Source organism: Cyprinodon variegatus, unplaced genomic scaffold (genome assembly GCF_000732505.1).
Source record: "Cyprinodon variegatus isolate N-32 unplaced genomic scaffold, C_variegatus-1.0 Scaffold545, whole genome shotgun sequence".
Lineage (NCBI taxonomy): Eukaryota > Metazoa > Chordata > Actinopteri > Cyprinodontiformes > Cyprinodontidae > Cyprinodon > Cyprinodon variegatus.
Genome location: NW_015150998.1, coordinates 495183 through 520411, shown reverse-complemented (window position 1 = coordinate 520411; position 25229 = coordinate 495183). Strand labels below are relative to the sequence as shown.

The following is a 25229-nucleotide window of genomic DNA, read 5'->3' as shown; positions in this document are numbered from 1 at the left end:
TATATAAATACTATTCAGGTGGGTTTTTTTTTTTTTTTTTTTTTATATACACTGAACATGTCTCAACTGTTTTCTACTGGACATATTCTAATAAAGTGTGGCTCTCTGTTGTAACAATGAGCCATTTTCGATTTACAAAATAAACGGGAATAAATAAAAACATTTTACCCATTCAAACCTTTTATATTTTTTTATGTTTGCCATATTTTTCCACAAAATGTTAATTTGTGTTATTTTTTAGGACTTGTTTGTGACAAATTATCAATGTGAATACATTTCAAACCTATGTAGGACCAACTCTGCCATATTTAAAAATAAATACAGAAATAAATAAATGCTCAATAAATATATAAGCATACAATTAATTGCCACCAAAAATACAATTAAAAAATGCATGTAAGTAGAAATTAATTTTTACAGTGAGACATAAATGTATATAACTCTTTTAATTAGCTTCTTTATTTATTTGCCTTTGTAATATTTACCTTATTTATTTTTTGTCATTATAATACATTATAATCTTCAACTTTATTTTTTAATTACTTATATTTTTAAGTATTTATTTATGTGCATGTTATAATATTTTTGTCTGTTTTATTCTTCCTTTGTATTTTTTTGCCCTAGATATTTCTTCGCCGCTATTTATTTCTGCCTGCTCTTTTTACATTTCTGCCTGTCCTTTTACATTTCTGTCTGCATTTCTGCCTCATTACGCAAATGAGGAGGGGGTGTGTCCCAGGAGTCAACTTCTGCTCATTGGTTGGCTTGGCGGTCCATCTTCTTAACTCACAGAGCTCAGAGTACTAAGTTAAATGTTCTCTTTTCTGTTGCTGTTGTTCAATAAAATTACGTTTTAAGATTATTTGAGGCGAGAACATTATACTTTTAAGCATCAACATATGGCCCATTCACAGATTTAATGCGTAATTTAAAAGAAAATGTCCTGAACTTGATTAGACCGCGTCAACCAGCGGAGCTCCGAAGCTAACGGCAGCCATGTCTAACGGCAGCCCGTCTGCAGCGGCCCTCTCTCGGCATAGTCGTGTGTGAAGGACCGCTGGCTATGATGGCGATTTTTTGGTGTATTTGTATAAACGACAAAAAAATAAATGAGGTAAATATTACAAAGGCAAATATAAATAAAGAAGGTAATTAAAAGATTTATATACATTTATGCCTCACTGTATAATTTAATTTCTACTTACATTTATTTGTTTATTGTATTTTTGTTGGCAATTAATTGTATGCTTATTTATTTATTAAGCATTTATTTATTTCTGTATTTTTAAATATGGCAGAGTTGGTCCTCCATACAAACTCACCTGGTTGAATAAATGTCAAGAAAAATAAAAAGGATTCATAGGTTTCAAAATGTTTAACCCAATAATCCTTGAAAAAGCATACAGATACACTTCAAGGACTTTGTAAAGGAGTGATCTCACAAAAAGCAAACAAGGCTGACCTTTCACCTCACTTGCCTGCCGATGGTTGCTTGACAGTAATCTCAGGGCGATCATTTCTTTGAACAATGCAAAAATACCTGCTAAACTTACAACCAGTCACTTTTTTAAAAACAGACACAAAAGGCGCATCTTCATCCTAAAACACAACCACGTCAACTCCTTGACTCGTTACACAAAGCAAATTAACGTAAACAGTTTGTTGAAATTTTGCCATTTCAGTTGGCACAGTTCAAATCACTCCATGGCATTGCTGACTGTCAATTTGTTCCTGATCATGTCCTTACATAGAGATGGCATGTAAAATGAGTTTACTTATTCAGTTCCTTTTTATCAGGTGAGAATGTACCTTAAAGGGTTTTTGGAGACTGAATATTTTTCTATATGATCTTCATGTTCTCTTCCTGCTACGTTTAACTAGTTGTTTCTTTACTCTAAACCCCCAAAGCTGAGAGACTGCTGATAATCATGATATGGAAAATAAGGTGTTTGAAAGACATTAGTGCTTTAAAATGTCACATTTTAAAATGTCACATGTCAAATTTTTCGCAAAATTTCTAAAAACCCGCCCTCTCCAATAAAAACAAAAATGCACATGCACAACCCTGTACCTGCTACCAAGAGGGAACGCCTATTAAATGCGTGTGAGAGCATGCACAAGCTCATTTCTCCTCTGTAAAAAATAACATTATATTGTGTGTTGGTAAAATCTATTAGTACCACTTATATCAAGGAGTGATTTTACATATTATTTCCGCTGAGTATCGCTAGATAATCAGGATCGCCCCATCAACCAGTTGCTACTTTAATACAGCTTTGATTTAATTAAGCTGACACAAAGCAATTAATGGTCTGGGGGAATGTGAATAAACAGCTGATGTAGGTACAGTACCTGGTACAGAGCCACACAGGAGAGTAACATCATCATGTAGATGATCTTGTACATGACGATTGTCCCTTCAAAGCTGACGATGAAAAACATCCCACCACAGATGTAGATCCAGTATTTGACGAGAACACCCATCACCAAGCTGCCAAGAACATGCAGGAGGTCCTGCTCCCCTCCCTCCTCTTTGTCTTTTTCCTCTACAAACGTGGACAACACAAGCATACAAATATCAGAAAACATTTAAAAAATAATTATAATTTATTTTCAGACCAAACAGAATATTTATTTGTTGATATTTGTTTTAGATTCCTTACTTTTGCAGGGAAAATGGTTGTACAGACAGATAATTATAACAATCTTTACATTTCAATTAGTTAATATATATTACATCAAATTAAATAAGTTTCAATTTTTTTGGTGTAGATACCACAGTCTAGCGCCCAAACTGGACGCTAAACCCCACCCGAGGGGGTCGGAGTTTTTTTACAGGATCACGATATGGTCCTTAAGGCAAGGAGCAAAAATTTCATAATATTTATATATGAATGTCCCAAAAACAGATAAATGTACCACAAAATAGGTAGATGTCACATTACCTTATCTAATAAATTTAAAAAAAATTAAATATACCATAAATCATAAAATGCGCAGTTAAATAATTAAAATTCTCTTTAAAATGATGAATTGCATTACTACCAATGTGAATACATTTGATAACAAATAGAATCACTTAATGGACTATATGCCAAACTCCACTAGTTCCTGAACTTCAGTCCATTTCTTTGTTTCCCATCTGTCATTACTGGACAAACTGATTAATCCAGGTGTGTCTGACCTCAGTAACCATGACAACATTAGCCAGACACACCTGGATTAATCAGTTTGTCCATTAATGAAAGACAGGAAACAAAGGAGCTGGCTGAAGTTAAATAAATGAATGAATAAATAAATAAATAAATAAATAAATAAATAAATAAATAAATAAATAAATAAATAAATAAGGCATAAAATAACTATGTGTTTTATGGGATCTGTATCACTGTTATTTTGGGATCACAGGCTGAAATACTGATTAGGACCATCTTACACTGCAGGGACCTGATACTAATAAAAAGAATAGCATACCCTCCTTCTTCTGACTGTCCACCAAGACATCCAAGAGACCTGTGTTCTCTTCTTTTTGTTTTTCCTGTCTCTCGGTTAGTGTTTGTCTCAGCAGCAACCAGAATGTCACCAGACACATCATCTAGACAAAAATAAAACGGTTAGACTCAGACAAGAAGGAAAAGAACGGATGAATTAAATGCAGTTAACATAAACTCATTCAGAGAGAGTTACGATTGCAGATGTGCACAGTCTATGCAGTAACTCAGAGCTAAGTGTGCAGACGTTAAAGCACATGTTGCGGTTATCAGACACTTTAAAGTAAACCTTTGTTGGCTGTAGTTATGAAATATTATTGCATTTTCTGTCAACCAAACGATAAAAGCGCAAGGCATTGTTTAGAAAAAAAAAAGAAGTATGGGGCAAAAGAAAAAAAAGAAGGGATGTTTGTAAAATCTTTAAATTCTTAGAGCTATTCCATTATTTGGCAAAACACACACTGTGCAGTTTACATAACAGTCTAATTTCACAACTCAGCTACCGGTAAAAAAAAAAAAAAGAAGTAATTCTGAATAATAACTGCATTCAAACCTTGGATGAAAGGGAGTGGAAGGGGTTTTTCTTCGTAACAAAGAATCCTGCGACTGGTTGCATATTCTCGAAACTCCAAATATACTGAAGCACTATCACCAGATTGCCGTAGGCCACCATGAAAGGAGACGACAGCATGGCGTAACGTCTCCGGTCCCTCACCATCCACAGCACACAGGACCACATGAGGAAGACGAAAGTCAGCCAGCTGACATATGTGATGCTCCACGCCTGCAGGAGGAAAATTGTCGACTTTTAATGAGTTATGAGTACCAGCTGTAAAGTCATTAATATATGTGACTGTATAAGGTTCTTTGCTCTATGGTGCTCCACCCTGAAATTCATACAGGACAGCAGTTTATTTATTTATATTTTGACAATTAGGCATGGCTCCTCCAGCAACATCAAGGTAGACTAGATTTCTTAAAAATGTTTTAAAAGTGTTAATTTATGAGATTTTAAAGAAAGTTTAAATGTTTATTTTTCTTTCCCATAGATGCCCTTAAAATTGCCCAACATGTAAATTGAGCTTTCTTTATTTACCTCACTTGTCTCAAAAAACTCCTTTAGTGAGAGACTGATTTGGGACATGCTGCACACTTTTGTTCACCTGATTACTACTGCAGGGAATGAAGGTAATGGTTGGATCACAAAAGACCAGCCACAAGTGATCTCAGAGCCAATCACAGACAGCAAATGAGCACGAAAATTTTGCAGTGAGAGTAATAGGGCCAAATGAGCAGCGTAAATGATTAAATATTAAGGAATAGTCCTCTTTTTTGCTGAAAAAGGTTACATATTCTTTTCAAAATACCTTCTATATTAAGTTACCATTCTGACCTCAATGACATTTTACCTCTGAATGAAATAGCTTTGCGATCGTAGCAGCAAAGTGTGATTCTTTTTCCCTTGGTGAGATTTTAACTTGCTGCCACATTAGCCAGTTGAAAGTACTATCTATGTGCACTGCCAGTCAGCTGGCTGAAGGAAATTAACAAGTTCCTGATTCAGTAGCAGATAATTCCCAAGATAGCTCAGATGCTTTAAATCGATCTGTCGCTTTAAGTTTGAAGTGGACATGGCTGATGTAAAGACTTGTTTGCTAAGTCCCGGTGGGCACAGTTTGCACAAAAACTTCAGTTTTTTTCTGTTCAAGTTTGCTTGCATTAGTTCATAAAATTTTGCCAAGAGGTAGGGCTGGGCAAAAGATAGATTCAATTAATTCATTCAAATTAATTTTATATAGGTGTGTTTGTATTTGAAGAACTTTGGTTGTGTATAGTATTGCATATTTTAAAATGGTTCCCGCTCCAGATAGCTAACATGCCAGCTGTTAACAGAAGCATGGCTGCCAATTGCGCTGCAGAGTAGCGATGTGCCCCTTTCATAGCCAAAGACATGGTGACCAATTTGTACTTAATACTTTTCTAAATAATTAAGGGTGAACAAAATCGTAAATCAAATTAAAAAAATAATAAAATTGGAGATTTTATTTTTAGGCCATATTGCCCAGCCATACCAAGCAGTCTACAAAACTGGCATCCAAAAATATCAGTAGATGAGTCTGAATTGCGCACTAGTACTAGCATTAGACATGCTGGTCTGCCATGCTGTTTGCCGTAATAAGTGTTGTAAAACCTGACGTTATCCAATGAAAAGTATCGTTATCAATTGGATCAAACGTTAAGTGTGTGGGTTGCTCTGCTCATTATTCAGACTGAACGTCACTGCGGTTTACGTTCATTTCTTCAAAACTGATGAGTTGAGTTTAACATTCACTAAAAATATGAACATATCCAGTGAACGGCGTTCATTGAACGTATTCATGCACAACACTGACTGTCATATGTGCTGAATGAAGCAGCAGAGGATTTCATTGCATGAGAAGATGACAAGTCAAATGCGATGACCTGAATAAAACACAAGGTTTTTTGTTTTAACAATCAATATAAAAATGATGTTGTTATTTGCTAACCATCCCTTTGCTCAACTGACAGATATATGCAGAATTTCAAACTTAGCAAAACGACAGAAAAATTCTCAGAAAGCTTGTAGAGAGCTGCATATTTTTAGGCAAAAGTTAGTTTGTTTTTGGTCATATTTCAGTCATTATTTTAAACCTTTTGCATGCAAAATATTGAATTATGCAGAATACTGAATGTAAGATTAACTATATACAAAGAAAATAGGTCATACTAAAATCATAGATTTTCAGAGAATCCATCAAGTTGAACAAAAAAAAAAAATAACTTTTCGAAAATCTTTTTTTTCTTTCCATCAACTTACACTTACTAATCCTCTATAATAAAGAGGCTGGAAAATGAGTGTCTTTACAAAGTATGATTAAAACTAGGAATTCACATTTTAGGAGTAGGATTTTTAAATATAACACTTTTTTTGTTGGTTTTTATATTCATCCAGATCTGGAAATACCAAAAACTACTGTTGTTATTTTTCCCCTTCTTGGGTTTATGCAAAGGAAGTTTAAAATTGCAAATAAAAATCAAGAGTATGTATTAATCTATAGGTGGGAAAATAGTTTTTATGTATCTTGTTTTTTTTTTTGTGTTTTTTTTATGTTATTTTTTAATGACTTAACATCATTAACAAATAGGTAATGTTACATGGTAGTCCAACTTTCATCCCCAATACTCACCATCATGGCTATTAGAGCACATATGTAGCTCTGTTTCATGATGAAATGGAAGAATTTAACCATTGCTCCGACTCCTTTTTTCTTAATGTCATTCTCCTCATCCTCTGACTCTTTCAGTGCCGAATCTTCTGGGGGTAAGCTCACTTCATACACAGACTCTTCTTTCTTCTCTGCTGAGACGATAAAAAAAGGTTATATTTTGTATCTGTTTACTAAATGGGCGAGTATGTACAAAGTGGTCCTTGTTCTTTAAAAACATGTGAATTGATTAGTTAAAGTATTCTTAGTTTTTGAAACATTTGGGTTTTTTTTTACGATAACAAAGAAATTAGCAAATTATCTATTTTGACATTACAAAAGGTTAAACTGCAGTATCTATACTGCTACTTAAGTAACAAATCTGTGTACTTTTTACATCACTGCTATTATCCAAGTTAAAAAATTTTAATCGAAATGTTGGTTACATATGACGTGTTTTTTCTCTGGCCAGAAGTTAAATTGCAAATCCTCCCTCTTCAAGTTGGCAATCCAAAGACGAACCCGTGGTGGATCATGAGTCGGAAAGATGAAATAACTTATTTTGTCGCTTTGTCGAATAATTTTTCACTTTTACCCGATGTATTACAACATCCAACTGCCATGCATTTTGGCATTGTCCCTTTGTCTATAGCTCTTGTGGATTTCAATAGTGAAGTCCTCTCAAAATCAAAAATAATTGTTGTTGATTGCAGTTGTGTATAATAGTTCCCATTGATTTTGCTTGTAAAGCGGGGAGAGTGGCGCTAGGCTTGCCGCACTGTGACATCACTGCCTGAAGGCCGCTCCCAGACTCAGTGATTGCAACAAATTTAAAACATTTATTTTTTTACTGATAAACCCTAAATTAATTAAATTATCACGAACTATTCATTTTAGATATACATAATGATCCAACTAATGGAAGACCAGTTTACATAGGGTCATTTTTAGTTGTGCTAAGAAGAAGAAAATCAAAACTGAGGTAAACACTGGATTTATGTGTAGCTATCTGCTTCAATTTGCCTGTAGCTTTACTGTAAATACACTGGGGGACAATAAAGTATAACTCTAATCTCTCTTCTATTTTTCATGAAAAGCTTATTGATCTGTTTTTCATATCATCGATCAGAGTGTCCCAACTAATCCAGGCACTAAAAATCTAACAAACAACAATACCAGCTACCCCTTCCTCCAGAAGGGGTACCTTTTAGGAGCTTCATGGTTCTTTTCCTGTTCAACTTCCCCTGCTGACCACTGATGGTCAGGGTGTAGGCAGTAAACAGCAGTAAAAAAAAAAAAAGGTCTGATCACAGGCCAAACAATCTCCATCTTTGGCTAAAGAACTTTCCTTCCGTTTTCAAATCCGACCTCTTGCTGTACACCAGGGGACAAACATGAAATGTCTGATAGCTGTGTAGAAACATACTGGTTGTGTTTTAGTGACATCAGGAGCTTAAAAAAAAAAAAATGTAGGTAACCATATCAAACTGAAAAATGAAGGCATTGGATAGTTCAAACAAAACATTTAGTCCACAGAGCTAGTCAGAATTAAAAGATTTTTTATTATTAAGTCTTCAGGCCTCTAAATATTTTTCTGTTTTATATCTTGTTTTGACTCAAGCATTGTCAATGCTTTCCTCTGCGTTTCTTTACATCATGGTTTTGGTATGTACGGAAGAGGATTAGGGCCACTGAAAAAAAAAAAAGAAAAGTTAACTGATTTTTACATTATTTTTTTTTTCAGTTTAGTATGGGAAAAAAGTCAGAATTCTGAGATTAAAGTCAGAATTCTGAGAAAAAAGTCAGAATTCTGAGATGAAAGTCAGAATTCTGAGATTAAAGTCAGAATTCTGAGATTAAAGTCAGAATTCTGACCTTTTTCCCATACTAAACTGAAAAAAAAAATCAGTTAACTTTTTTTTTTTTCAGTGGCCCTAATCCTCTTCCGTAGGTATGGTCAAAAACACATAATAAATATAAAAATGTGTTTAAAATTGTCCTAGAGTGAAAAAAACAAACATCTTGTAGCTAATTTATTATTGGATGCTTTCCACCTGAAAATGCCATTTTAAGGACAACCACATAAGTGTCTTGGTTTTGTTTTTATACTAAATATTTTACTCTTTTGCTGTACGGTTTAACTGTCAATGTTATGGTCTGTTTACAATTTGCCATTGTTACATCTGAATTTCCCCACTGTTAAACAATACAAGTATTTTTATTCTGTTCTATTCTAGTCTATTCTAAATATTGAACATCCTATCAATTTTACCTAATAAAGAAAATTACAAAGAAGTCTTGCTGTTTGAAACCAAGATAAAAAAGAAATGAAGGGTAGTTTGACCAGGTAATTTTTCTGACATCCAGTAACCTATCCCAAATCTCAACAAATGTGTTTTCCAGCCCACCTGTACAGTCAGTGAGCTTGTCCAGTTTATATTGGGGTGTCGAGTACAAGTCCAAAGCAAGTGGTCCATTAGTAACAAAGTCAAAAGACGTCCCATTTGAGGTGGGTACAACCTGTGGATCAAAATCAGAAAACTAAAATCAGTCTCTCAAACAAAATAACAAAAATAACAAACACAATACAGGAATATATTACTCTAAAATGCTTAACCTTGCAAAGGCAAAACACAGTAATTTAAACTGTGTGAGTTAATTGTGAATTATTTAGACAGGCTGCTATAATTGCTCATTTTCACCAGATTTATTTTGTCATTTTCATTTAATAGTTTGTTACCATGCATTGTCTTTGCAAGTCAATGGAAAGTTGTCAGTTTTTTTACGTTCCACTTTTCACACTGCATTTCCGTTTCAAGTAACAGTTTTTTTTCTATACAAAACCATTGTAAAAAAAAAAAAAAAAAAAAACTTTTATTACAGAAAAAAAAAATCTGGTATATCTTGACACCAAAATGTCTAATAATCATAATTTGTTCTTGGTTATTAGAAAATATGGATTTAAAAGTTACAGTGATATTACTTTAGAACTACGATCCAGTCTTTTACAACAGCCGTTCTGTTCTAGATATGCTTCTTTTTTCCATCTGTGAATGTAGAGCTGATGTGCCCTTGCATTAGGTTCCATTTTTGTCTTATCTGTCCATGGGAAATTCTCCTAGAAGTTTTGTGACTTGTCATCATGTAGTTTGGCAAACTCTAGTCTGGATTTTAAAATTATTTGGTTTCAACAGTGGTGTCCTCTTTGGTCATCTAACATCAAGTCCACTTTGCCAAAACAATGCAATGGTGCGATCTGACTCTAAAGTTCCTTGAGCTAGAAGTTTACCTTTAATTTCCTTAGAAGTTTTTCTGGCTTTTTGGTTGTGATCAGTTTTCCTCCTTCAGCCACGCCCAGGTAGGTTGGCTACAGTCCTATTGATCCTATATTTCAGAATAATATGTGCAGCTATAGTCTTAGGAACAGCAAGCTGCAAAACATGATTGTCTATAATTTTCTTTCTAATCTCCAGAGTCAACTCTTTCCTTCCCTTCCCCTGGACCATGTTGAGTGTGGTACACACCATGTCACCAAACAGCACACTGATCTGTAGCTCTAAATATCTGCCTGCTGATTGATTAATAGATTGTAGACACCTGTGATGCTAATTAGCGGACACACCTTGATTTAACAGGAAGCTTTAGTCACATTATTTTCAGTCTTTTCAAGATGTACCATCATTTTTGTCCAGGTCAGTTTTTTTTGAGTTTTTCTATAATTCAGTTGAAGCCTAGATGAAAACTATCTGACTTTCCTTTGTTCCTTTCATAAAATGCTTATTTATTCTCACTTAAGTTAGATTCAAGTTTTTTTCTGTGACCATTATTGGTTTTATCTGTCTTTTATCAACTACATTGTTTCATATCATTGTAATTTAATCTTTAGTACAACAACTTTAAATATATTTGGTCTAATAGGAACTCATATCATATCATTGTTAAAGTTTTTTACTTGTTACATTCTTTTCCAACAAGGTCTGATGAATTTGGTCATTATATGTAAATACTCAATGTTTAGTTTTTTTTAACAGGTAAAAGTATAATAAGACTCTATCAGTAATTAGAGTTCATGGAGCAAGAAATTTAGGTCATTTGAAAAAAAGGATTGAGCTTTGATATAAACATTTTCCTGGTATCTCTGTTAGGTAGTTTTCGGTCTAGTGGAAGAAGCACAGCATGATGCTGTCAACACAATGTGTTATAGTGGTACCATGTGTTATAGTATATTCCTTTTGACACACTTAATGCTCAAACCTGAGCTGTGGATGTTTGCAGCTCCTCTAGGAGCAAAGTCGCTTCTTCTCCGATTAATGCTCTAGTAATTATGCAGCCACTTTAGAATCATGTGCTACTTTATATGGATAAATACCATTTAATTCCAATGAAAAACAATTAAGGTTGTAGTTCTGAAAGAAAATATGGAACAATTGAAGGATTATTTTTGCAAAGCTTTAGCACTGTATGCAGTCTGAAAAGCAGATTGTATTCATTAATTTCCCTTCTGAAGAACACACAAGTAGGAGAGAAATTAAGAAAAACATCCAGAGCAGCCGCACCTCAGTTGTACTGATTCCATCCTGGGTTGAGAGAAGCTAGGAAGGGGAAAAAAAGAGCATACAAGGCGAAGTGTGTTATCGATAAGCTGCTGAAGTCAAAGGACCTCCTTGTTTTTTACAGCCAATGATAAGCAGGAACAAGTCGAGCTGAACTGCTCTGTAAATCCGGCCAACTGTTCATCAGCGTGTGCACACTAAAAGGCTCCAGATAGCTGGAGGTGGCCGCCAGGGACAGACTACACGTTGATATAAGAACAATGTCAGAAAGTGTTTGTGTGAGAAGGGGGTGAGATGTTACACTAAAGAAATCTGCAATAAACAGCTTCCATTTTTCCTAATGCTAATAAAGCATAATAAAGCTTTAAGTTAAATCTAAAGGTAAAATTAGTCTGAAATATTATAGTTTTCATTTTCAACTAAATCTTCTAAAAAACCTTGTAAAAAGCCTCCTCATAAGAAGACTTTAATCCTATTTCAATTCTCAGCACTGTTCACATTTAGATAATAAACAGGATCATGTTTACTTAATCAAGTGTCCAATAATCAATGCAGCACAGCTCATGCATAACATACATTTTTCTCGTCAGTGCCTTGGCGAGATTCCCACCACAGCTGCCTCTTCCTGTTGGCAAAGTTATTCAGTCCGTTTCCAGTCTGCTCCTCTTCCTCATACATATCTTCATCCTTATCATCCTGAAAAAACACAGATATGCAGTTTTCTGTTGGATGTGTATCTTAAAAACTGAGCTCCTGGTTCACTTGCCAATGTTACTGATACACGTTTCAGCCAATGCAGAATGCAGGATAAAGCTGGGTGACCTTTTAAAAACACGATACGTTTTATTTTGACAGTCTCTGTCAGTTAAAAAAAACTGTGGAATAAGAGGAAATTACATATATATATTTTTTTAGCATTTGGAGCAAAAAACCCATTTGCTATTTTCCAAGTACTTTGATGCTCTTGATTTGGAGTTAAGTAAGAAAACAGAGGTAAGAGGCCTACTTTCATTATTAGATGTATTCATGACATGGATGCATTCATAAGGTTCTTTTTTCAGTTAGATGTCAAATTAGTAAAAAAAAAAAAAAAAGAAAAAGAAAAAAAACTAAAATTTACTAATTTTTGTCAATGTGGGAGTTCAGAACATCGGCACTGGCACATCCCTAAGTGCCACCTACTGGTACTTCATTGGTATTTCAGTGTTTTTGTTGGAATTAGATGCCTTTGTAGACGAACCACTGAAAAACTGTGATCAAGAATGATGATGATTAAGTGGTGCAAGAAAAAATATTTAGCTGGTGTTTTGTGGAAGGGATGGTCTGAATTGACCATGATGGATAAAGGTTTCTGTCTGAAATGTCTTCAACCTGAGAGCAATCACTGAGCTGAGCCAGCTCTTCTGATGATCCTGTCCCATCGGTGGGGATCCCTGGCCCTCATGCTACTTTACCGACAAACAACTAAAAAAAAAGATTGAACCAGAGGCTGCAAAATGATAAAGAACCTCTAAACCTATTTCTGTATGCATTAAAAGACATAAGCCTCCTTAACACAAAGGATGCCCCCCTCCCTCAACTGTTCTTTTTTTCTTTTAAACAAAGTATTTCCCTTTTTGTTTTGTTTTTTGATGAGCCTACTGTAGGGTCACTGGCAGCATATTTTTTTCAGTGACTGTAGTAATCCTTTCTACACTGTAGAATGAGCTGGTTTCAGTACTGTAGCTCTCTGGTATGCTATGAAGAATACTAATAAATGCGATAAGAAAATCATAAACCCCCCAAATTAAGAGAATGTGTTAATAAGAATGTGATAATGTTTTAAGAATGTGTAAATGAAGCGCACATAAAACAAGGAATCTGTTAGGAAATTTAAAATTAGATTCCAATGAAAGATTTTAAAAATGATTAATGTTCTTCCAGTTTTGCTTTCGTGTCTTAACATTTTCAACTAACAATTTTAGACACATAAGACATTAAGATATCCATCTGTGCTTATCTTTTTTTTTTGTCACAGACAAGGTCCATCATAATCTGGCACCTCCACTATCGAACAAGCCTGTCAGTATGTGATTTAGACACCAATCATGTTTTATTATTAGCCTCTAATCTAAAGTGTAAGAGTAGGTAAAAAAACATAAACACACACACACACACAGACAAAGGCACACACATCACTTTGTGGACAGATCAATAATGCATACAGCCCTACAGGTTTGAAGGGAAGTATTGACCCCTCTATAAAAACACTAATCTATAACTCCATTACGAGATGGAGGAGCGGAGCCTGGAGCTCTGAGGTGGAGGAAGACAGATGCAGGTCTTTTCTAAGGTGACCATGTCACAAGAGGTTTCAATCACTAGTGGAGGTAGTGACGTCGTCTCAAGGAACAATGAGCTAGTGAATGGTGGAATTGAATACATTTAGGGGTCCAAAATAGCTTGTGCAGCACTTGGGTGAGCTGAGGCTGTTTTGAAATGACTTCATGATATGACACACTTATTAAAAAATTCAAACTTTGTGCAGTCCAAAGACATACTTCAAATATGATCCGGCCATTAACTATAACATGTCATCGGCATGTACGAGCTGGAACTGTAACATCAACAAAGTAAAATCCTATAATGGCACTATAAATTTTAACAAGTTGCTACATTTGTAATCATAAAGGCCTTCTATTTGGAGGTCTAATGTCTGAATATTGAGACAATTTGTGCTGCTTTGCAGGCTTTGGCAGAATCAGACCCGCAGTGTCTCAGGTAACACACTATTAGACACGGCAGACATTCCGGCCAGCAGTCGACTTTCTTCAGAACTGCAAACATTCCTTAATGGCTTTATTAAAAAAATGGTGTGGATAAATTTGCCTATGCATATTTTTATTAAATGATTATTTCCACAGCAGCATGGTGTCGCAGTTTGTAGCACAGTTGCCTTACAGCAAGCAGGTCCTGAGTTTTAATTCTCGCCTAGGGTGTTTCTGCATGGATTTTGCCTGTTCCTTCAGCGGTTTCTGTGCTCTAAATTTCCCTTATGTGTTAATGTGTAAGTACATGTTCATGTGTCTCTGTATTTCCCTGCAACAGACTGGCAGATGGCAGAAACGGTCCATATGATCCAGTTGTAAGATTAAATGAGGGGACACTTTTGTACTGTATTTTATCAGAAAATATCTAAATATGTAATGTACAGATAAAGGCTCCAAAACATCAGAATTATGCCTAATAAAGTTTGTTGACTCCATCATATCAGTGCTATACCAAAACTTGCAATATAACCTGTAAAAACGATAAATTTCTGTAAAACATCATTTATTTCAAAGTAAGTTTCTGGCATGAGGCTTAATTGCTCTTGAATAAAACATTAATTTTCTATCACAATATTTCTATTGTTCATAGTAGAAAATCCCCTCCACATGTTGCTGCACTCTGTTAGTCAGCTGGGTAAAGGGTAGAGGAAGTCGAGAGTTTAAGATCAAAATAAAAAACAAGATTAAAAAACAATTATATTGTTTTCTTAGTAGAAATTATTGTTGCAGTTGAAACAGTGCTCATTTTATCATATTGCACGTATTCTTTAACATTTTTTCTTTGAACTTTACTTTGAATTGTTTGACAAACTAATAATTTGATCATCTGAAAATGTGATAAAAGGGTCTGTCTGCTGTCATTTTCACCATATAAATAATACAATTAGCTGATTATCCTTCATTTTAGTTGTTTCCTGCTTCAAGAAGATTGATTAGGGAGCGGCTGCGAATGAGCATTAAGACTGACTTTGACAGATTGAGATCAAGAACTGGAAGAGGAGATGCATGAAAAAGTGCAAAAAGCCTTAAATCTGTTGTATTTGAAACTTCTGTGCACTCAAAAGTGCTAATCTACTCCACAAAGATAGGCAAATGTATTAGTCTGAACGGAGGCCATTAAGCATAAAGGAACCAAAACATCTGAAACATTTTTTCACTTTTGAAAGTGAGATATAAAGTAGAGAGTTAGAGAAGTTTTGTCTGAACCGGATTCAGAGAGAATGTGATTGTGCAGGTTTAAGACGTATGCCTGATCTGACAAAGCTCATTTAAAATGGCTGCATTACCTCCTGAGTTCTGCAGAGGCCCCCTCATTTTTTAAATCAAACATGTTATATGGCATGGGTGGCGCCCAGGGGCCAGACTTCAAACACTGCAATTTGCAAAACCACAACAGGGCCTCAAACTCCCACACTTCAGATATTATCACTAGCCTGAAACATATGTGAACATAGCTCATGGGGTACACACTGGTACTACTCTGCTTCATTTTTTGCTATTTGCTGAAAATTTGGAGGAAGGGTAAATGCTCCTTTAGAATACCAAAGGTATAATTTGCCTTTTCAAATACTAGCATGATGTCACACCTAAATACAACTTTACATACAAATATGATGGTGGATGCTGGACTTCAAACTAAAAGCATTGACTGGAGAAAAAAAAATTCATAGAGGGAATTTAAACATTTGCCAGCAAAAGTATAAAACACATTCCCAACTTAGGAAGACATTTGTAAAAGACAATATGGTACACAAGCAGGGTCCCATACCTACATATTTTATTATGTTAAAAAAAATGTATAGATCTTACATAGGAATTGAGGTTTACATGGGATCAATAAGGTATCTCAGTGAGATTTTGTTGGGTAGCCATAGGTTGGCGTTGATGGCTTCATTCCAGTAGGAATTTAAGTGTTTTGTTTTTCTTTGCATTTCTCTCTTGCTCTCATGGAGTTTGAAATGTTTGTTACATATTCTAACACAGTAATTATATTACAGTAGTGACAGTTTAAAATTCTGAAGGGAAATGTATCTTGCATTCAAGTGTTGGGGAAAAAAAAGCCCATGCTGCTAAAACGTTGGGATCAACAACCTTCAGGAAGTGAAGTTGACCCCACTGCTTTAGCATGTTTGTATATAAACTACATAAAAGAATAAACATTTTCTGATAACAGTGTTTCTTTTTAGCAAAACCAATACTATAAATTAATTTAACTGAAAATATCCCTGCTCTGACATTGCGTCTATCCGTTGTCCTTACCATGAGTTGGTCGATGGGCTCCTGCAGCCAAAGGCGGATGAGTGTGGCCAGGGTGTAATAGAGGATTAGCAGCATGATGGGATTGACAAAGTGGTACCACTTACGATCCGGGTGCACCGTGAGCTTCCACGTGCAGGAACAGTTGGTCTGGACAATGGGGGCGATACCAAAGACCCTGTAAAGGGAGAAGAAACATGGATGTGAGGAATACACAAGCACTGTTTTTAGGGTAAAGTGCTAAAAACCCTTAGCAGTGAACATTTAAAAATCTCACATTACCTCTTAATTATTTTTATATAGTCAACTAGCTCAAGTCGTGTTCTTTACACTATTCCCAGCATCAACACAGATCTTGGCAAAACATCATTTTTTTATGCAGCAACATGGTCGTGGCACAATATTCAAAACTCCCTGCAATTGCGGACTCTTATTCCGCTACAGCATTTTAAATCACTATTGAAAACCTCTTGCACAGAGAATTCTAACTGTTATTCTAGAGTCTAGTTTATGATTGATTTTATTATGTTGTCCTGTGTTTTTATATGTCTTACTGTACTGCTGCCTCTTGGCCAGGTCTCCCTCGAAAAATAGATTTTATCTCAAGGGACCTCCTGGTAAAATAAAGTTTAAATAAAAAATAAATAAAATAAAAAAATAGAACTGCTTGAGCTGTATTCTAATTTCATTTGATCCATTAAGCAGAGAAACATTCCCAAGATGAAAATCTTTGAACCCTGGAATCTGAACAATGCAGCAACGGTAAGGATTTGTTTGTACAACAAGTGGGCCATCTGATTCAGTCTCTTCCTGACTGAATCAACAAAGTTCATCCAGTCAGGAACTTCACTGACGTATGTGACACAACTACCCAGATTTAGTGGCTCCCCTGAGACTATTTATGCCATCTGGAGGAGTGAACCCCCTCCTCATTCTGACCCAAGCTCCCTTCCTGGACGCTTTCTGCTCAGTCCGGGAAGGCTGGCTGGTCACATGACTGGGAACTTCCATTGTAAGGAGGGGAGGCAGGAAGTGGATTGGAAGCCAGGCCTCTCAACGGTTTCACTCAGCACCAGTCGCAAACCAAGGCCGAGTCACTGTCAACAAGCACAATTAGGGTAGGCACTACCATGGCCCATTATCCAATGGGGCTTGAAAGTATTGGTGGCTTAAGAAGTCAACTCTTTCAGCCTGAAGGTGTGCATGAAGGAAAAAACACAGTTCTGAGGGGGAGGTGTTACATTTAACACAGCAGAGGGCAGAAATACCTCAGCTTGATAGAAATTTAACATAAACACATGATAACATACTACAGTTTTAAGTGTAAATATACTCATTATCTGTAAAAGTCTGGGCTTTTTTGTGTCAACTTCATCATTGCATATGCAAGCTGAGTATTTGATCACTCTCTCATAACTATTGATATTGATCATATCTAGTTACATTATTTATTAATAGAGTGAAAGAATGCAGCAGTGATTTCCATTAGTTTACTTTTAATTTAAGTGATTTGAAAAAGTTGCTCATGAGATCGGTAAAAAAAAATATAAATGGTAAATCCAGTTTTGGACCGGGGGAGGGTCCTGTTCATTTTTCACATTTTTTGCAATGAAATGTGTGCTGAAGCTTGTGATACAACATAAATTCCTGTAAATTTAAGTTTGAGCATTTTATGATTAATATCGATAAATAAATAAAAAAACGAGTAAATGTCACTAGAATATGACCAAATCTGACTTAAATTTGATCTATTTTTCTCCGATGACACTTTAAGACGCTTTTTGATATGATTCATTAAACTAAACCTGTTGCGCAATCAGCACTGGATGCATGAATGTAAAACAAATATCCACATGCTGTGATATCTTTAGTTTCTCACATCTAAGCCACTATATCTGAGAATGTGACTCCTGTTTATATTTTTGCTTCATGTACTTGAATTTAGCAAAAAAACAAATAGAAAGGTCATATGGAGCATCGAGCTGCGTAATGTACAGGTCTGTCCCAAACTGTGTGCATGTTGGGGTTGCAGAGCTGTCCGTTTTTTCTCTGTAGAATGATACACCGATTCAAAAGAATACAGAAGTTTTTGTTTTTTAACAGTCTAATGCTACGGTCACACCGGACGCAGCAAGAGCAGCAAAATCGCGTCTGCTGCTTCATTTTTGCTGCTTGTACCAGTTAGTTCTGACGCGCAGCTGAAGCAGCTCTGCTGCTCTCGCTGCGCAGCCCAAAAGTGTGTCTGACGCGCATTGGGCGTAGCTACTCTATCCTTTCTTTGCCTTGCAGCAATATTTGCTGTGATCAGTGGGAATAAAGTAGTTTTAAAGCTACAGTGTGTAAATTTTAGCGACATCTAGCGGTCAGACTGCAGACTGCAGCAACATGAACATCTCCCCCCCACCGCTTCTCCCCCCCAACAGTACGGCGAGCGTTACGGGACAAAATGTCTTCCACGACGCCCGCATCACCTACCTTCTCAAGTGATGAGGTTTGTTTACATAGATAATTTTACAGATAGTATTTCATTAGTCTGTGTAGGGTATAGATTTCATGTAGACTTAAGATAATAAATATACCCGTTATTTTTTCTACATTGTTGTGACATTTTGGCGATCTCGCAATCGCTAGTTTGTTGGCTCTGTGCTGCCGTAGCGCAAAGATGTCTGCCTCCATGGCTGCGAGACCCGCTCCTATGTAATTATAAATAACGAATTCTAAGGCAACGCAAATATTAAGGTTAAGAGGCTGAGCTCGTAGATGATGATAAAATAACATAGTTATGTATAATATATTACATTTCTGACTGTATATCCCTGTAATTGTTACACACTGTAGCTTTAATATGTTTTTAAGTGAGACAATCCACCTAAAAACTTAATCAGTGCAGTCAGTTCATTCAGATTATCATCCTGCCTTCTAATATTATTTCTGTCGGAGCCGCTCAGACCCCGACATACCGGCGGTGCGCCGACAGTAGGAATCCCTTCAACAGCAGCCTCTGGCCAGGTCGCCTCCTCGCGGTTCACCGCGGCAGCTGGTAGGTGGTTTTCATCTAAATAAGCCAAACTGCAGGCACCGGGATAATAAAAGCGAACATATTCTGCCTGCAGGTTTCAGCATTTTAAGTTAATTTAATAAACTGTTTTAGAGGAGTGATCACAGCGCTCTGTATCATCAGCGATGTGTCTGTCTCACGGCCAGCTCCCAGATCAGCTTCTCTGATTGGTTGATGTGGCGCTCCCGACGCGCTGCTTCAGCTGCTCAGACGCGCTGCGCCTGCTGCTCAAAACGTGCTGCGGGACCTTTTGCTGCGCCTTGACGCACGTGAACCAATGACTTTGCATGTAAAGTCGCTGCTTCTGCCACACCTGCTGCGTCCGGTGCGAACGTAGCATAATTAATTTACAGTTTATGTTGGATTTTGTTTGATATAGATTTTCTCGTGCACTGGGAATGCATGAGGAGTTCCCAATTGCGCAGGCTCATATCTTCGAGGGAGCACTGACCATGACGCTTTACCATTACTCATACTCAAAATCATTCTTTTGCTTAATCCCATACCAGGGTTGTGAGAGCAGCAACCTCAACAGGGAGCCCCATACTTCCCTCTCCTAACTTCCCTCTCCTCAGATATATTGCTCAGCTTCTCTCGTGGAAGCCAGACGGTTTTTGATTGCCAGTTAAAAGGCATAGTCCCTCCATCTTGTCCTGGGCCTTGAACACCTCCTGAAGGAGACATTCCTGAGAAGGAATATAATTTTATCTACTTGTATCCAGGACCTTGTTCCTTTAGTCGTCAATAAGATTTCATGACTATAGCTGAGGGTAGGAAGGTAGACTGACTTGGCACTTTCTTCAGCGCAACAGACAGGTGCAGCATCCACATTATGTCCATCCCCTGCTCCATTCTCCCCTCGCTAATAAACAGAGCCTTAGATAGTTAATCCTCTACTTGAAAGAGGACTTGACCCTACTTAACTATGCTTTGACCTGAAGAGGGCAAACAGCTTTTTTTCAGTTGAGAATCATGGATTCAGACCCGGAGAAGCTGATCTTCATCCCAGCTGATTGACAATCAGCTATGAACTGACCAAGTGCCTGCTGTAGGTCTTGGCTCAAAGGAGCAAGCAGAATTACATCATCCCCAAAAACTAGAGAGAAAATCCACAGGTCCCAAAACAAGACCGCCTCCAGCCCTTGGCGGTGATTAGAAATCCTGTCCATGAAGGAGCCAATATGCAACAGGAACGGGTCTGACTTATGGCCAGAAATGCGGAACAGACTTCCTCTCTGCCTGTACAGAGAACAGATGGCCCCTAGTAAAGGGCCCCCAACTGCATAATTCTGGGTGATCCTCACTTAGTACCACAGGACAAAAAATGCCTTCTCCAGGTCCACAAAACAAATGTGGACCAGCTGGGAAAACTCTAATAAACAACTCAAGCAGTGCAGAGGGTGTTGGGCTGAAAGAAAACCACACTGCTATTCCTGAAGCCAAAGTTAGGCAAACAGGCAGACTCTCCTCTGCAGCACCCTGGTATGGGCCTACCTGGGGAGGCTTAGAAGGATGATCCCCTCATACTTGGAACCTTCGCATTATTTAGACTAAAAGATATTGAATAAAAAAAAAAGAATCTCCAGCTCCAAATCTGACAACTGCAAACTCAAATAAAGCAAATAGCTCCAAGAGAAGAAGCAGGCCACAATGCTGAAAGGGGTCAAGATGAGGCTACTGAAACGTAAAACACTGCACACCTGTCAAACATGACACTGGAATCAGGCGGACAGTCTGCTGATGTGTTATCAGATTCACAAAGATGCACTCAGTTAGCTGTTTTAAGAGGAAAATTACCCAGAAAAGGCTTACATTATGCTTTTGGATAGTCCTGATCTCAGTGATAACTCAAAACATGTGGACAATGTCTGAAAGCAAGTTAAGTTAAATTTAGCATTAAAGTTCCACATAGATTCCTGTCAGATTGTCTAGGTAAGATTTTGACCAAGCAGTAAATTTAAAGCTGCAATCATTTTTCTATTTTTATGATTTCATTATATTAAGCCAACTGTGGAAATGCATTTTACTCTTCTAACACATTTAACTTGGCTATAAATTTAGAAAAAAATTGAGATTAAACAGCTATGCCTTTGGGCTGTAGAAGGAGAACAGAGAACCCTTGAATGGCATTGATACAAATTCACTCCAGTAAACTCTAAACCGGTATTCAAACCCACAACCCTCCCACTGCAAGTCAATCGCACCAGAGCAGGGTTCCTCTATCATGTCTCTGCTTCCACACCTGAATCAAATGAGTATTTAGCCTCCTCAATTAAATTAAATTTCACAATTTTCTTAAACATTTTTTACTCCTTTTTTTAAGAGATGTGCGTTTAACTGAAAAAAAAAAAAAAAAAACTTAAGATGCTTTCAGTCTAGAAACCAATACAGATAAGCATATTTGAGACCTGAAATATAAAAGAACATCAGATAAGGGAAAGCAGATCAGCATCTTTACCTCCATGGATCTCACATGCTCTTTGACAACAATTTAAAAAACTCTATTTAGAGTCACTGCAGCTTCAATTTAAGCTTCTTTACTTCTTTGCAGCAGCAGTAGAACAGTTTTTCAGTAATACCTGTCAATACTAATAATATGAGATTGTCTCCAGCAACAGAAAATGTTATCTACCATCAGTGGCAAGAGGATGAGGAGGACTCTTTGCTTGCTCAAAGCAGTTTTTAGCTATATAATGCTGCAAATAGCTTGGATACTGACACATAGTAGCAGCTTTCAAATGGGGAAACAGTGAAATCAATAAAACCCTGCAAAGCTAAGGGCACCAACACAACACAAATACTGCTACAGCGATGCTGAAGATGGATACCATTAAAAATACCCACATAAACAGTGGTATGTTGGAACGCATACATACATACATAGAATAATTATTATTGATCAAGCCACCATTTTTTTGCTTTTTACAAAGCAATCAAACCATAGATGTCCAGATCAATTAAAGTCAGTTATGCGTAATCATGTGCAATGGCACAGGGAATAAGTATTGAACACACTTACTGAAATTTATTTAATACTTTGTAGAAAAGCTTTTATTGGCAATGACAGCTTCAAGACGCCTCCTGTATGGAGAAATTACTTGCATGAATTTCCCAGGTGTGATTTTGGCCCATTCATCCACACAAAGTCTGATCTTTAGTTTTTTCGCAGTGTTGTTTTGAAAGCCATCTTAGATTTAGTCTTAGTCTTCGTCTTCAGGACCAAAACTATTATTAGTTTTGGTCACATTTTGTTATGATTTTGGCCCATCTGCCTGCTCTGCTCTGCCTGTGAACAATCAACTCCAGCTTCTGCCTGCTGCACTACAGTGCAATCAGCAGCATGTCTCTCAGCTGTTATAAGTCAGCCTGTGGCAGGCAGACGGGGCCAGATAATTGCAACCAACAAGCAAGTAGTATCCAGCACTTCACGTTGACTTGACCAAGTTCTTGACCACATCTTCGCTTCACGGATTTTCCCTTGTGCCTAACCCTCGTCGGATTTCTCTGCCTTCTTGACAATTACCCTGTTTCTACCCCTTGACTTCTGCATCCTGCCAAGCCCCCTGATCATTAAACCTGAGTCTGGCTTCCAGGACCTTGATCCCGCCTCTTTGCTCCACGTCATTCAACTGTTGGCCACCCAACAACTGTTAAAGGAGCAGCCCGCTCTGTTAAAGCTGCCGGTCCCCGCTGAAGGGAGGATTCTGAAAAGTTATCCCTTGTTCTCAGTGGATGTGCTCCTGAAGTCCTGAGTTCAGAATAAATGGTTTAAATTCTAGTCCTGTGTTTCTGGCTGAAAATTTGGATCTTCTGTCTAGATCATTAACCATTTTAGTCGTTACTATATATGATAGTTTTAGTCAGTTTTAGTCGACTAAACCTAAAAAAGGTTTTAGTCTAGTTTTAGTCAGTTTAATGCTACACTTAAAAAAACAACTAACCTTTACAATTTCAAATAACGAGATTCTTTACCAGACTGTCAGCTCTTGTCTAGATACCACAATTGCTGGAGATACAATGCTGCCGTGCAGTTCATCATTGCTGTTGGGCAGAAAACTTTAATTTATAGAATGGAAAAACCTTTAGGAATTAATGCTTTACTTAATACAAAAGTGTATCAAAAAAAGGTGGGAAAATAGCAGATCTAGTTCAACACATCATATTGGTTAATATAGCACACAAGCTAACAAAATTTACAATAAAGGAATGGTTTTAAATATTTGCTTTGAATATAATTTAGGGATTCCGAGTGGTAAAAATTACAGAAGGTTTTGCATCACCTCTTGTGAGCTGGAAAAAAAATAATTATGATAGTTTTTATGCTTGGCAGAGGATGATCAGCTAAATAGTTTATTAAGTAGCGAGAGCAGGAAGAGCCTTACTGCTAAGAGCAGACCATCATTGTGGAGCGTAAAGCGCAGACTCTGAGCAACGTGCGTGCAAAGATGCATATCTGTACAAGCACAGCTGGAAGAACAGAGTTTGTCAGAGTTGAGCGCGCAGTACCGGACCATTCCAGACTACTTTTACCCCCTCCACTGCTGCCATTGTCCATCTGTGGCTATGCAGGATGCCAGGTGGTGGGAGAAACCAAACAGGATGCTGCAGCACAGCTGATACTGCTTAGTTTGTTTAACAGTTTACAGCACAATGATGCATTTTAAATGCCTGCTAGTCCACCCGCTAACTATTTTATTTCTCGTCAACAAAAACTCACACTAATGACTGTTAATGTTTTCATCATTAAAAATCCATCTCTAGCTCATCAGTTTTCGTTATCGTCATGAAAAAAGGAGCGTCTATGACAGGGGTCTGCAACCTTTCATATCCAAAGAGCCATTTTGCTTCAAGTACGACCAAGTCGTAGTTTCTTTGGAGCCGCAAAATATAACAACACTTTACAAAAAAAACTAAAAATCTATTTATTCTTTTTAAAATAATATTAATACACATAATTCCTACATTAATTCAAAGAAACATTGCTCTTAAAACAGATTTCTGGTTCTTTTAATATCATTCATTAATTTTGGTATTCATTACATTATTTAGCTCTTTGTATACATTTTAAGAGCCGCTGGAGATGATCCAAAGAGCCACATGTGGCTCTGGAGCCGCAAGTTGCAGACCCCTGGTCTATGAGATAATTTCATCATCGTCATCGTTGACGAAAACAACACTTTACTTTCAATAGATTTTTCTATTTGATTCAAGTCAGGTGATTGGCTGGACCATGCCACGATGTTCCCACCTCCAAACTTCACTGTTGGTATGGTGTTTTTGTGATGATGTGCAGTGCCATTTGACCTCCAAACATGATGTGTATTATGGCATCCAAAGAGATTTGGTCTCATCTGACCAGACTAAATTCTCCTAGGTGTATCTAAATGTTGGGCAGCAAAATATAAACAAGTTTCAACATGCTTGAGTGTGCATACAGTTCATGGTGGTTGAATGAGTTACTTATTGTATTCTTTGAAACAATTGTAATTCCAGGTCTTTCTGAAGTTCTCCACAAGTAGTCTTTGGCTCTTGGACAACTCTTCTGATGATTTTTTTCACTCCTCTGTCAGAAATCTTGAGGGGAGCACCTGGTCCTGGTCTGTTTATGGTAAAATGATGTTGTTTCCACTTCCAGATTATTGCCATATTGAACATTCAGAAGTTTAGATATCCTTCTGTAACAAATACCATCATTAAGGTTGCAAAGGTCTTGAGAAAGCTCTTTACTTTCACCCATCATGAGTTGTTTTTTGTTTGATGCCAGGGATACCTTTATATAGGCCATCATTTGTGACTGAACCAGCTGATATATTATTGCTTCCTAATTACCGAGA

General features: G+C 36.9%; 1 protein-coding gene across 1 annotated transcript in view; it reads right to left on the bottom strand.

Moving 5' to 3' along the window:
* Window positions 1-25229, bottom strand: part of piezo2 (piezo-type mechanosensitive ion channel component 2) — a 149959-nt gene that overhangs the window by 59260 nt on the left and 65470 nt on the right. The window contains exons 8-15 of the mRNA XM_015391514.1: window positions 16341-16515; window positions 11848-11967; window positions 11275-11310; window positions 9127-9238; window positions 6701-6873; window positions 4045-4275; window positions 3475-3595; window positions 2353-2546 (exon numbers count right to left, since the gene is read on the bottom strand). Coding sequence (XP_015247000.1) covers window positions 2353-2546; window positions 3475-3595; window positions 4045-4275; window positions 6701-6873; window positions 9127-9238; window positions 11275-11310; window positions 11848-11967; window positions 16341-16515 — 1162 coding nt within the window. The remainder of the gene's footprint in view (window positions 1-2352; window positions 2547-3474; window positions 3596-4044; window positions 4276-6700; window positions 6874-9126; window positions 9239-11274; window positions 11311-11847; window positions 11968-16340; window positions 16516-25229) is intronic.